Source organism: Nanorana parkeri, unplaced genomic scaffold (genome assembly GCF_000935625.1).
Source record: "Nanorana parkeri isolate BGI_ZX_2015 unplaced genomic scaffold, ASM93562v1 scaffold983, whole genome shotgun sequence".
NCBI lineage: Eukaryota > Metazoa > Chordata > Amphibia > Anura > Dicroglossidae > Nanorana > Nanorana parkeri.
The window spans coordinates 104,478-119,873 of NW_017307251.1; the positions used below are offsets into that span (position 1 = coordinate 104,478).

Sequence of the window (15,396 nt, forward strand, 5' to 3'; positions counted from 1 at the left end):
TGAGGATTATCTTTAGTTGCTAGAGTACACAGTGTGTAAGGTGCCAGCAGGACTTTTTTTGTGCTACCTCCATTCCTGTGAGGCATAGGCATCAGAAGGAGGGTTGGGGTGCTAGTGGGAAACAGGGGCAAGGAATAATGTTTGGGTGCTGGCGGTTATGAGGAAGGTTGTGGTACTGGAAATGATAAGGAGGACATTTGGTTAAGGTTCAAGGAGGGCATTTCACCCCTCCTAATCCAAAGAGAAAATCTACATCCCCAAAGCATCCCCTCTGTTTTCCCCCCAATTGCCATGACTATAATTAGATTTGTTTATTTTGGTGTCTGGCTCCAGCGCACTGGAGGTGTAGCTGCAGAAAAAACATCAGAGCAGAGTCTGACTGCCCTCGCACAAATTGGCTTTGGTTTTCTACTTGTTCATGACACAGGTAAATATGCTCTTTGCATGCTGCGCATCACTGCATACTTTGGTTATACATTTGTGTGCACCAAATGACACCTCACACCAGGGGCTGACTGGCAACTTTTAGCCCAGGGGGCAAATACAACCCAGAGGCCCATGGTGCAGCAACTTGGCCCCCCTCCCGCTCTGCCTCTTCTCTGCCTTCTCCCCGCCCCTGTCTGCCACTTTTGCCATCCATGTAACAGTAGTGAATGGTCGGCTGATGTGAGGACTCCTAGTAAGTTCATGAAAGGGGTGATTGGCTGGGGGAAGGTGCTCTCCTCCCACTGTGCTCCCTACATGGTTCTGGCCTTACTCCGCTCCATGTCTGGTACTTAGGCACTCTCACCCACTGTAGACCGCCGCTGGCTGTCCATGCTTCTGGGCTGTGAGCTGTGGGAGGAGAGTGGGAGGTTAGTGGGAGGGGCTGGACAGTGTCAGTGTTCTATAATTTTTCCCGATCCTATACATTTTCTCGACTGTGTCACTTCCAGTGGGGCCGAGTCATCCGAATCAGCTGTTTTCATGACCCCCTTTCTTCATGGCATGTGCACCTGGAAAGCGTCCGTGAAATCCTTTTAGCGGGGCCAGTGACAGGCCCCCTGACGGCCGCGGGCAGCGGCCGTTTTTAAAGGCAGCACAGAGGCCCGGGGGGCAATTGCCACCCTGCCCCCCGGCCCAGTCCGCCCCTGCCTCACACCATATCTGTCATACAATTTAGGCAATCCTCTAACACAAGATGTACAAGGCCTAAAGTTGAGAGGCAGTGTTTCTGAACTATGAAGTATTTATTTTTGAAACAATATTTAGCATGTAACATGTTTACATTTTTATATTTTTTCCTTTGTTTGACCATCCTCGCTCAGTTGAAGCAAACATGAGCAGGGATGTCAATTAAATCTGGTAACTACCTTTAAAAAAATAATGTCCTAGATTTAAAAACAATCTTGTCACAATGGAAAAACTGTAAAAAAAAAAGGGGTGTCTTGCAAGATAAGACTGCCTTTTCAGACACTTGCCTCACACAGATTGAATCAATCCCACTTTGTAGATAAAAATGTCTCAAATGTTAAAAAAGTCTCTGATTCACAGACAGAATAAGATGAAGGCTTTTTATCCTATTCAAGGAGCGAGAGGCCAACAGAAACATGACCTTTAATAAAAGTTTTGAGAGCCAAACACTGGTGAAAACTGAGCCATAATCCCACATGCTAACAGTATTTTTTATTTTTATTTGTTTAAAAAAATATTTAAGTATTAGAATTTTTACATTATTTAATGTTACATTTTTTGCGTTATTTTTTTCATTGCAAGGCCCTGCCCTGGTCAAGCAAACATGATCAGCAAGAATGATCACTTGTTTATAAATTATTTACAAGTGATTGTATCCATGGGTCGCTCAGTGTTAACTCTGCAGCACTAGCTGGAGGTGACCCAGAATATGCTTGATGTTCTAGCCTGCTGCATGTATCATGTCAGAGACGTCAATCACTGCAGTGAAGGGAACTTGTGACTGAGATTTGCTGAGCTGCATTTTTTAAACCTGTGGTGAGGGTATGCATTTTTTGGGGTGCAAACTTTTTAGTGGTCCCATTAACATGAGTTAAACAATATAGCATTGTAAGGAAGTGATCATGTAAAAACATTATATCTGGGTGGACCTAAATAAAGTAGTGGTTTCAGGCATAATGTTCCATTATCTTGATAGTATCAGTGAACTCTGTAACAAAATTACATAGGAAACACTGATACTATCTAGAGAACTCATGCTATCTTACTCATGATTTTCTACTACTACACTTCCATATATACCAGTGGTTCTCAACCTGTGTAACCTCAGGACCCACATGTGTCCTTGGTCGATAAGTCGTGACCCAAGTTGCACTGCAATGGAATGCACGGCATTGCGGTACTGCACGTTCCGATGTGGGCAATACAACTGTGGGTGGGAGGTGCAATTGAGGTGCCATTCAAATGGCAATGCAATGCACTTCTCATACCAAAACGTGTGGTAGGTGCGATTGCGAAGTACAGTGTGTTAATCGCACGTGTCTGTGCAATTAACGCACTGTACTAGTGTGAATGGGCCCTCAAAAACACACAACTACAGACACAATCTCACACACACCCAGTCTCCCTACCTTATGAGAACTGGAGTGGATCCTTAGCTTGGGGTCCGGTGTGGGCTGCAGTACTATGATGAAGCTCCATCCATATGTGCAGTGCTTTACAGATCCCTTGCACACCCTGTAGAGGTGCCGGGAGCAAGTATGCTACGTCACACCGGTCCAGGCATCTCTACAGGACATGCGAGGGAGCTGTAAGCAATGCACATATGGATGGAGCCCACCCTACCTCAAGCTGACACTCGGCACAAGGCAGCATATTTTGAATAGCTGCTTGGCGCAAGAACTGACAGTGCTGCGCTAGGGGGGGCTGAGGACCCTCTCAACTAGAAAAGTGGAAGGCACACGGGGACTCACTGAACACAGGGTCGCGACCCACTTTTGGGTCACGACCCACCAGTTGAGAACCAAGGATATATACTATGTAAACGGAAAATTTGACACACAAATACCATGCAGCTACTAAAATATATCCTATAAATAGCTAATAGCCAAAAAAACGGGTAATATTAAATGTTTCCTAACATAATGTAAAAAAAAAATCTGTAATTTTTCCTAATTATAGTAAAAAATAAAAACCCCAGTGGTGTTCAAATACCACTAAAAGAAAGCTATATCTGTCCCAAAAAAATGGTCTATAATTCATTTCAGTACAGCGTTGCATGTCGGAATAAACGTCAGTCAAAGTACTGCAGCGTTGAATACTGAAAAATGGCCTGGCCAGGAAGGGGGTCTAAACACCTGGTCTTGAAGTGGTTAAAGGAGAACTATGGGTAAGTGTTTTTCCCAATAGTTCTCCTTGGGGTCACGGGAGGACATAAACTAGCATCCTCCTGTGACCCAAAGCTCTGTATATCGCGAGCTACAGCTCACGGTATACTGAGACCGCCGCAGTCGGGATGGATCCCGACATTACTGTCGAGATCCACCCAGCTGCGTGAGAGACAGCTGGCTCTGCCTATCTAGAGCCAGAGCCAGCTGTGCCGCCCTCTCCTCCATCCATTCCACCAGTCAGCGCTGGAGGATCAGAGGAGGGAGGGGGGAATCCCTGCATGGAGCCATGACTTAAATATAAAAATATGTAAATATATATGAATCAAAACATGGGTGACAACCCTGTGAATAAATAATCAAATAAACCTACCAATATGAATATAAAGTATCAAAAAACAGATGTCCATATAGGACTAAAAAAGTGCTGATGTACAAACAATCAGAAGGAAAGCTACATTCCTCAATAAGATAAGTGAATAAATGTAACAGGATATTACAATGTAAAAACCATAAAACTAAGTATATCAAAGTGAGCTAAAATATTATATAACCATTCAATAAAAATATTTCATAAATATGTGAAGAAGTGCAAAATAGCAGTGAAAACAGTGAAGCAAATGCACCAATCAAAATTGTATTGAAAATAAAAAATAAAATAAAATATAAAAAAGGAGAAAAAATGAAAAAAATGCAAAGAATGAAAAAACACAAGTCCTTCCAAAAATTTCAGTCCGTGGTGTGAACTAACAAAAAATGCACCAAAAAATATATATACGAACAAAAATAAAATATATCAATCAATATGAATAAAAGATCGTTCTGGTGAGAGTTCCACAATTCTTCCTCACCACTGGGGAGGACTAAAAGGGAATTAAAAAAGAGATTGGAAGAGCACATTAACAATATTAAAAAAGGTTTTACCAAACATAGCTTATCCAGACATTATAAAATACATCACAATCAAAACCCTCAGTCTCTAAAAATATGTGGATAGAATAAAAAAATCATTGGAGGGGTTCAAATCTCATAAAAGAAATTTCAAAAAATGAATCCAAATGGATTTTTCTTCTGGACACTATGGCACCGAGGGGGTTAAATATAGATTTTGATCTTAATTGTTTTTTAACTAATTATTAATATGGATTTATATATATATAATTTTTATATATTTCTAATATGCATTTCTGTATTCATATAATGTGCATTTTATACATTTCAACCTTATCTAGTGTAGTATTTTAAAATACAACTTTCCATATACTTATCTTAATGATCATTGAATTTTTAACATTTTTACATATGTTTTTACTTTATTTTCTACTCAATTTATTGAATTCGTGATTTATATAGATTTAACTTGGAATACCTTGATTTTAACTTGGAATACCTTTGTAGTCTCTGCTGTAAACGAATATGTTAGGTACAAGAGGTTATACCGTGCTCCTATTGGTTGTAGGGGTTAATGGTATGAACCTTTTGAGTTGATTGCTTTTAGAGACTGATTAAATTATGTGATTGCTTAATTATTAGGGGTATATTTGAAATGGAGCCATGACTGACAGTCACAACTCTCTGCATTAAACACATGCTTACATAAATAAATTATATACAAAACACTCTGGGGGGAATTTATCAAAACTGGAGCAGACAAAATCTGGAGCAGTTGCCCACGGCAACCAATCAGCATCTCTCTTCAGTTTGCGCAGGTAAGATTTGACAATGAGACAGATAAGCTGATTGGTTGCAGTGCAAATCTGCTCCAGAATTTGTCTGCTCTAGTTTTGATAAATTCCCCCGTCTATGCTCAAAACAGGAGAAAATAAGCCCAGATCCAATACAGCATATTAAAGCCCTAGTTCACATCTATGCAATGCTGGAGGCCACATTGAACAGCATTGCATGGGACACTGTTTCTGCACTACAGTGCCATTATTTATGGGCACTATGGAGCCTTCTTTGTATTCTTAATATGCACCCAGAACTCTGAGGGATATATATACAGAGACTCTGGAAACTTTGCCATAATCATCTGTGTAGACACGATATAGTGAGCCGTTACTAAGGCGGAAGAGGTGTTCTCTGCTATGGCAGCTTTGGGACCTTCCCCCTGACTTTATACATCAAGTGAAAGGGGATTGGCGTTATTTGACCTTGTTCTAAGGTCTGTATATGAGGTGAGCAGCACCCCTGTGGGTGATTAGTGATTGGGAACTGCTGGAGGTATCATGAACTAAAATATCATAGGTTTTTCTGCATGTATAAATGAAATTCACTTTATTAAGTTAGATACTTTGCATTGATGTGGATATGAGTGAGTTGTAATTGGATCACATTTACATTTTGTGACACACATGAATTAGAATTAACTTTCTGACACACGGTATAGAGAGATATAACGCAACGCATTTTTAATATACTGTATTTATTGCATTGCACCACATTACGTGGTTAATTTTTAAAATGCATTGTGGTGAAATGCAATTTTAAAAAAAAGGATCATGCGCTTCTTTAGTGTGATTCAGTAAGTAGCCCATTCAAAAATGTTTAAAAATGCCCTACACCACACGCTCTTTGCACAGAATGATGTCTTTCAAAACATATCCACAAAAGTATACTCCTAATTGTAAGTTACATAGCTAGGTGATTTCATGTCCAGCAGATACTTAAGATGATCTATAAAGCAGAAACTGTAATTGCACTAAATTATTCATAACATTATTATCCACATTAAAAATGGGGAATCAAACATTTTTTTTAGTATGTTAAAGTCTAAAAACTGGATGAACAAATGATGAAAGAATGTTTTGATAGGTAACATTTTACTCCTGATGAGATCAGTGTTAGCATTTTATTAAAATCTTTACACCAACATGATCTTTCTGGAATTCATCTCAGGTTTAAAAAAAAGGATGTACAGTTTTGGGAAAAATATACCGCCAAGTACACCTGCACTGGAGCTCAGTATAGCGAATATCTCCACAGTCACCATGTATTTCCCTCTGGTGCTCAGATAGGCCGGGATCATGGCAATCCAGACACTGCAGAAGACCAGCATGCTGAAGGTGATGTACTTGGCCTCATTGAAACTGTCCGGTAATGTCCTCACCATGAAAGCCAGAAGAAAACTCACAGCTGCCAGAAGCCCCATATAACCCAACACAGAGTAAAAAGCAATTACTGACCCTTCATTACACTGAATGATGATCTTCCCAGGATAGGAGTACATGCCATACTCATGGTGGGGAGGAGACACTGACAGCCAAATAACACAGATCAGAACTTGGACAGAGGAGCAGCTCAAAAATACAAAATAAGACACTCTGACCCCCACCCACTTTCTCCAGGAACTTCCAGGTTTGGTAGCTTTAAAGGCAATGCAGACTGTCATAGTCTTGGCCAGAACACAAGAGACAGCGATGGAGAAGAAGATCCCGAATGACACTTGTCTCAGCATGCAAGTTATATCCACAGGACGACCAAGGAACAAGAAGACACAGAGGAAGCTCAGCAAGATGGAGATGAGAAGGATGAAGCTCACAGTCCGGTTATTGGCTTTTACTACTGGAGAGTCCCAGTAGTAGATAAAACTGAATAATATAAATAATGTTATGGCTGAAAAAAGTAAAACAGATAATGAAAAAATTGTAACAATTACATCATTTTCATAGGACAAAAAAATATATGTTTTTAGAACACATGTGCCTTTTGTCTCATCTGGCCATTCTTCATTGGGACATTTGTGGCAGGTTTCACTGTCTGTTAAATATAAAAAAACACATGTAAATAATATGTGATAGCATTTTGCTAACAATTTTATGCATATTATCTGGAATGTGGGAATTTTTTGAGAATCTCAAACATCTGTACTATATTATATACCAATCATATGTGTACCATGTATGTATACGGTATATGTATCATACTGCAGCTTTGGTCCCCCAACATTAAAAAAAAGACTTTTGAAATAAAAAAAAACATGTTTTTCTTTTTTTCTAGGGGACTCAAATAAAGCAAATATACTCACCTTGGTCTCACTGTGGTGAGTGCTTACCTCTGTTCCCCTCTGCTCTGACGATAGATTACCCTCGGCATCCTCACGTCTAATGCAAGTCAATTGACCTGCATTAGATGTGATGAGGTCAGTGGTTCTAATATTTATTTAATAAAGAATCCAGATCAAACAAATAAATGTACCCAGCAGAGTTTGTTTTTATATTTTCACCCATGCACTGCATGTTCACCATGTTCACAAATAGCTGGCTTCAACTTTTTCATATCTGCATCCTTGAACTTCCTGTTCAGCACAAGATCACAATCATCAATCTCAATCATCTTGTAGAAGGGAGGAGGGCGGGTGTCAGGAACCAGAGCACCTGCTGGTGGCACTGTGGTCTTTAGACCTAAAGCATGTAGTCCCAGTGTCCACCAGTGGGTGTCTCCCAGTCAGCAGTCCCCAGCAATTAATATTTACCTGATACTGGCTGCTGAGAGGATAATTAGACCCCTCCTCAGGAAGCTCTTGTTGCCTCAGCAACAAGAGCTGAGTGTGCCCATGACTGTGTATATGTTGTATATAGTTAGTTAGGTGTTTGCACTCTTCACTTGTGTTTGCTGGTTTGTTTTGATTTTCACCTGCATTGGTTCACTGTTTGGGTCAGTGATATCACGTAAATTGGTGAAATGGTTCATCTTTGTACCATATCTATCTGGCCTTCCTGTTCATTGAATCAAGTAAATATTATATTTTGGGTACATTCCCCAAAAAATCATCCATCTGACATGCTGTGGTTATGTAGCACATTCTTACCAGTTACATTGGACATCTCTCCCTCAGAACATGGGATGCAGTCATAGCAGCAAACATGGATTCTTCCATTAGTAGCTTTTCTGTACCCATAAGGACATCTGTCATTACATCGGGATTCTGGAATCTTGGATTTGATGAGGAATATAAAATAGAAACAATCATTAAAAATAGAATAGAAATAGAAATGCAATAGCAATTTGAATAATATTTTCAATATTATAGCTTGGATCAATGATTTGCCAATCTACCAGAAATGTGACCTTTTTGGTAATGTATTACAGGGATAAGTAAAATTGAGAGATTTCACTCCAGCAAAACATTTATAATTGTGGACATTTTGCTAAAATGTTTCCATTTCACAAATGAAGGCAAATATAAGGTACTTTTAAGTCCATTTAATCTATTCTTGAACTGTTTTGGGGCCAAAAAAACATTAGGATAACCCTTTCTCTAGCGCTAACCCTAAGTGATGTCAAACCTAGTAAAAATCCTAATAAACAAAGCCATGTCTGATAAACAAAGCCATGTCATTGAGAGATTCAGCAATTTTGCTGAAATTTAGGAAAAATCTATTTTAGTGAAATGTATTGGAGCCAGTGGCCTTTATTTCTCTTTCAAGGTTTTCCACAAGACTGTCTGTGGGCATTTGTGATCATTTAGCTTTAGGAGCTGTGAGGTCAAGATCTAAAGTTGTGTGAGAAGACCTGGTTCACAACTACCATGCCAGTTCTTTGTTTGGATGATAAATACAAAGTCGTTTGAGGCTAGAAAATGCTAAAGGATCAATACTTGCCATAATCTACATAACAGACAATGCATAGCTGTAATATATTAACCTCCTTGTGTTGGTATTAAGGAAAAAGAAAAAAGGAGTTTTGGAGGCAAACAATGACAAATAAATAGAAAACAATATATTTGAATGAGCTTCAAATAGAAAACAGAAATTTGAAAGCAAATCTGCAACTCCAAACAAAAAGGTTTTGTGCAATAAATGTTGTGTGCCTTTTGAGGGTTGCAGAACACCCACCACCTCTCTTTAGACTGAACATACAAAATTGAAAATGAAACATTTCTTACAGTGGCATTTTTCCATGAGATGTTGTTAACTTCAATATTAAAAACATTGTTATCATCTAGAGTCGTGTTGAAAACAAGCAATGGCACTGTGACAAATTTAAAGTCGGTCTTGGTTTTGTAAATGACAAGGTTTGCTAAAATCAGCTTGGTGGGGACTTCTGCTTGATCATTAAAGAAGATCTCTGCTCCAGTGGAATCCAAATAATTAACCTTTTTCACGTAGCTGTGCAGCTTCAGTGGGAGAATAAAAATAATATGTCAGTAATCTATATATAGAGACGGGTTCACAACTAGGGATCAGCAAATGTTTCACATTTTTTGGATTGGCAACATGTTGGGGAAAACTAGACATGTGCACCAGCAAAAAATTTGTTTAGTTTAGTTTCGTTTTGAAAAAAAAAATTCGTTTAGTTTAGTTTCGTTTTGAAAAAAAAAAAAATTGTTTAGTTTAGTTTCGTTTTTCGAGTCCATTCATCAGACTGTAAAAAAAAAGTCTTTCTGCAGACGGTAAAAAAAAAAAAATAATAATTTTGCTGCGGAATTCGTCCAATAGCAAAATGAGAAATTACATTTAAGTCAATAGGAGAATGCCAATTCAAAAGCAAAGAAAAAAAAAATCTTTATCCCCTTACCTTACCCGGGACTAGAACCGGCGACCTTAACTATGGCAGACCTGTCCCCTACCCTCTACGCTATTGCTTCTGTACTTTAACCATACAACTGTTGGAGAAGGTAACTGTTGTATTTTTTTTTCCTAATGTCATTTTGCTGCAACGAAATTCGTTTAATAACGAATTTTGGGAAATCGGGAATTTCGGATTCGTTTGCATTCGGCTTAGCTTTAATTCGGAATTCGGATGCATCCGAATCTCCAAATTTCCGAAAATTCGTCCAAAACGAATTTCGGAGCGAACCGAATCGCACATGTCTAGGGAAAACCTGGACATTTTGGCAAAATTTCACCATTTTGGAGAAATGCATCAAAGCCAATAGGGTAGGCTGACCATATTTCCTTGAGCCAAAAATAGGTCATTGGGATGGCAAAAATGGGATGATTTTTATATTCTGTATTCATGAAAAGGTAAGATAATAACAAAAGATTCATGACAATATATTAGATGTGTACAGCATAAAGCTTTGGACAAAATTAATTATTATGCTGTTTCAGATTCGGAGTCAACAGGCCTCCGAATCCGAAACTGCACAATGAAGAAAAAAAAAAAGAGCGGTGGTACGTCCACATGCATGCATGCATAGAAACAATGGGCACTGCCATAGTGGGGCACCCAAGAGGGTGTTGTGTCTTCTTATGTGACATTGGATGCACCAAGATGGCGGCACCCATACAACAAATTACTGTATGCTCGAATATATAGTAATTTGAATTCAGATGAACTGCTGAATTGACAGAATTTTGGCAGTTTGGCAGTATGGCAAACTGCCAATTTTGGCAATTTGTCCAAATGCAAATGCACATCTCAACAATCAATCAACAATTATTCTTCAGTGACATAATTCATACAATGCAGTGCATTATTTCTGCACATTTCTCCCTTCCTATACTGCCTCATATCCTTCCATTGTGTCAGTCTGAGGAGCAGAGAACTATGTCATTAACCTTGAGATTTCATAACAGCCTGGAGAACTCCCATGCTGAGATAAAAGCTCTGCTGTTGATCATATAAAATGGCTACTTAAAGTCCCCACCAGTGCTTAATGTTCCTCTGTGGCAGCACTAACTAGGGGAAGTTACCTATAGACACAGTGTGCACTCTGTGTGCCTATAGGTAACTTCCTCCCAGTCAGAACTGCCAAAGAGGAAGAATGATTGCTGGCGGAGACTTCTTAGGAGTGCGCTCTGTGTGCCTCCTTAATGTGACTGGCTGGTTGCACGGATGTAGAAGTTAAGACCCACACAGACTCAGAGCACCCTCCTAAGAAGGAAAATGGGACAAAACTGATTATTTTTTTATAAACGACGGAATGGGGAAAAAATTAGGAAATAACGATACTGTTCCATTTAAAACAGGACATATGGTCAGCCTACAATAGGAAGGGATACATCAATGTGTTTTTTTCCAGTAAATATGATTAAAAGGAATTAATAGGATTAAGGGGCACATTTATTAAGTCAATATTGCTATCTGAACTATTATGCATCGCTATGCCATGCACACTGCGATCCATCCCATTCATAACAAACAGGCCATGGCGTATAGTCAGCAAACCACCACAGTATTTTCTGCTAAATGGAGCAATGAAAGCTCTGTGATTGGAAGTGAACAGGTCACGTGACAGAGGTATTCTCCCAGCTCTCTTTCTTCTTTTTTACATTACAATTTATTTTGAGTCCTAAAATAAATACATCTGCTTCATGAATGTGCAAAGCCATACTGCTGCTTTTTACATAACCACTAAAACATACATTGTTATTCTGTCCTTTTGTCATTGGCTGTGATAGATCAATCAATTAGTCTCACTTGGTATAATGCAAGAAGAGGTAATTCACAAAAATGAAGAAGCCTGGGCTCATATACTCAGTTCAATTAATAAGGTACAGCTGTGTGTAACTTTAAACATCCAATCATGTGCAAGGTACAATTTTGTTTATTCTTGTGTTTCTATTTCCGTGCATGTGAATGGGTACTCATGCTAAAGACAGCCTCTTCTTATTCTCTAAGCTAGGTTAACAAGCTAGTCCTTTAGTAAATTAACTCCGGTGTCTTTTTGTAGCACTGTCATTTGGGTGTAGCGCATGCCCTACTTTTTTCATGTCACACCACTGCAGCACAGTGATTTGAACTAAACACAAAGGACACAGGGCACGTTACCTTGTGGTTTTCCAAGGCATCACACCCATTGTATTTATCTGTCAAAATATACCACTAACAAACAATGGGGTTCTTTTCTTGGTAAATATTAGCAGGGGGAGCAATCCAGATAATTCCTTTAGTCTCCTTTTTACAACTGTACATAAAGCAGAGTTGATTTATAACATATGTTTAACATTTTTATATAGGGATGCACCGACACAGATACTACTATCAGTATCAATGCCGATACTGAGTATTTGGGCGAGTACTCATACTCGCCCAAATGCTCCCAAATGCTTCCAATGCTGATGACGAGGTAGCATGGAGCCAGCTTCAGTGGCGTGAAATGACTTGATGCCCAGCTTCCTGATTGGTTGGGAAGCTAGCGATCAGGAAGCCGGGTGGCGAGTCATTACCCGCCCCTCAGCTGCCTGATTGGTTAGAAGAAACAGTAGAAAGGCATCATGGCACACTCACAAACCAGCATGTAAAACAACTTGTCTCACCACTGAGGTTAATAACAGAGGTTTGGATACACGTCTTCTGCAGAAAATGTGAAAGCCGCAATGCCGCGCCAAGGCACCTCTTATAGTGCGGTCCTAACTCTAAACTATGAGAGTCTCCATCTTGGAGCACATGGGGGCAGAAGATTTCAAATTGGGTGCAGGTTTGTCAGGATGAAGCCCAACCTCCTTTTCTGCAGAAGACGTGTGCCATGATGCCTTTCTACTGTTTTACTGTTCAAAGCCCATTTCGTGTGCACCTTACTGTATAACTGGTGACAAGTTGTTGAGTGCGTTTGTCGTTTGTTTTGCTTGATTGGTTAGAAGGACTCCTCCATGCTTCCTCATCACCTGATGATGAGGGAGCATAGATATGGCTTTCCATTTGTTGGGTGGCGAGTCATTACACACCACCCAGCATCCCAGCTATTTAGGAAGCCAGGTGGTGAGTCATTATACGCTGCTCGGCTTCCTTAATGACTATTAACTAGTATCAGTGTTTAGTATCGGCCAGTACCGAAAAAAAATATTAGTACTTGTACTCGATACCAAAAAAACAATATTGGTGCATCGCTATTTTTATATTTTTTTTTTGTTGTGCAAGAGACTAGAGGAGTGTAAACCTTGTATTATGACACGTTTTGCTTTCTGTGTCCTGATGGGAAGATTTCTCTTCACTTCCTGCTTTGGAGACTCATCTGGAAAAAAAATTCTATTTTCTGTCACAGTAACAATGGTCACTAGGAGAAACCTCCCCTCATTCTGAGCCTGATGAAGGGGACCCCCTGCGGCCCCGAAAACGCATGTATTGGATGGAAATGTGCCATTAAAATGGATTATTGATTTACAAAAACGGTGTGCTGGTGACATTATTCTTCTTTTCACCTCCCCCATAAGGACACATATAAACAATAAAAGCTATTTAGAGGGTCATAAAAAAATCTCTTTAGAACATTCAATGATGCATTCAGAGACGTAACCAATGTTGTTAATAATTTTGTTTGATTTTAAGATTCAATTTTGAAATGAATAAGGTGTCCCAGATGAAAACCACATTCACTGTTAGAATTTTGTTGGTTTGTGAAACATTTTCCATCCTGCTCTTATATTTTTTTCATATCTATAGTCAAAAATTATTGTCCGCTTGACCCCATTATCTGCTAGAAAATCAAATGAACGTTCCACAAACTACTGTTTTCAAATGAAATGCTAACTGTGTATATCCGACCTAATTATTCCATCTGAAAGCAAAAAAGTTTGCCTTTCCATACACTTTAGTATTATTTACATACAGCCTTTAGAGAAAAATCCGAAAACCATAGCTTGTACTAAGGAGGGCTTAAAAGGTACTCCCCATTATATTTTAGTGATGGATGTGCCCCCTTGTTGTCAGTTTTAAAGCGGACCTTTACCCATATCTTTCAAATAACAAAAAACACACCTTTAGAAATGTTTAGTAATGATAAACTACAAACACATACTTCTAGATAATTGCTGGCTTTGTATTCTTTGCATACCTTATTTCTCTTTTCTTCCCCAGTCTTACTGGGGCAGATTACTAGCTCTCCTATTACTTCCCTGATTTCTGACACATGTGACTAGACATGTGACCATGCACATGAACTCAGGGGAGGGAAATCCCTTTCCCTGAGATCTCGTGAGATTACAGATGAGATTTCCCAGCAATGCTCTGCTGATGGCAAGGCAATCCCAGTGTGCATTACTTCGACAAACTGAAGTTATTTTGCCCTTTCAAAGCAGGAAGTTAATGCTCTACTGGTGTAAGTATTTAAAAATCACAGCATTTTACACCTGACACGTCTATGTTATTATTCATTATCATACATAGAGGGATGCATTGGTAGAATTTGTTTTGAGTGTAAAGCTCTGCTTTAAATCTAAAACAAAACCGAGGAAACTTATTCTTATGATTTCATTACCAGATGCCTACCCAATGCCACTATGCAGGAATTTTACCAAACATATTACACACTATTTAATGTACTGACAATGTTTATGTACATACTTACTAATTGTTGTAATTTAAATGTGCCTAGTTTGTCTTTTCTGAGCTTCATTCTGTGCAAAGCTTGAGCCATAACATAAACTGAGGTATATGCATAGGAGGGCTTTGAATCCTTGATGTCACAGAACATTGAGGAAATGTGACCTGAGCCTGAACAATTTCGACCAGAAAACTTATATATAAACATTAGTATGTCATTTTTGTGTGGGTTTGGAGAAAGGCAATGGAACAGTTGAAGCCAAATGTCTTCTAGGGTTGGATCGTTTGGTCGGCTGGAGGGATTTGCACTATTAATAAAAGTATCCAGGTTTGGAATTGTTTTTGTTGGTAGTATAAAAATTAAACTGCAATTAATTAAGGAAAAGAAATTAAATTCCATATACTTTGAATTGGTCCAGGAGTCATGAAGTATCAGGGTCTTATTTTCTATAATAGCTTTTAATTCATCAATTACATACAGATAGTTTATAGAGAAATGACCACAAATTAATATGATGCTACCACTCGACCTGGTGGTTAACATCTTCTGTTTATTAGTGTGCTGATTATCTGTAAGTTTAATTATAAACTCAATGCAGATAGCGTGCTGGGTCATCATTTTGCTCAATTCTTGTAATTCTGTGTCTCCACTTCCATCGCTCGGTGTGATAATTCCAACCCAATTCCATCCAAAATGTTTCATACACTTTATAATAGATGTGTAACGGACCCAGTCATCCTGAATGATTCGATAAAAAGTTGGATACATTCTTCTAGTACTAAAAAGGGGGGAAGTGACTTGGTAGTTGATCTAAATAAAATGCTTTAAAAGTTACTATAGATTTTATAT

General features: G+C 38.9%; 1 protein-coding gene across 1 annotated transcript in view; it reads right to left on the bottom strand.

Moving 5' to 3' along the window:
- Positions 1 to 6,201: 6,201 nt before the first annotated feature.
- The window catches only part of LOC108795572 (vomeronasal type-2 receptor 26-like), a 32,227-nt gene continuing 23,032 nt past the window's right edge, over positions 6,202 to 15,396 (bottom strand). The window contains exons 6-8 of the mRNA XM_018566848.1: positions 9,226 to 9,456; positions 8,149 to 8,272; positions 6,202 to 7,097 (exon numbers count right to left, since the gene is read on the bottom strand). Coding sequence (XP_018422350.1) covers positions 6,202 to 7,097; positions 8,149 to 8,272; positions 9,226 to 9,456 — 1,251 coding nt within the window. The remainder of the gene's footprint in view (positions 7,098 to 8,148; positions 8,273 to 9,225; positions 9,457 to 15,396) is intronic.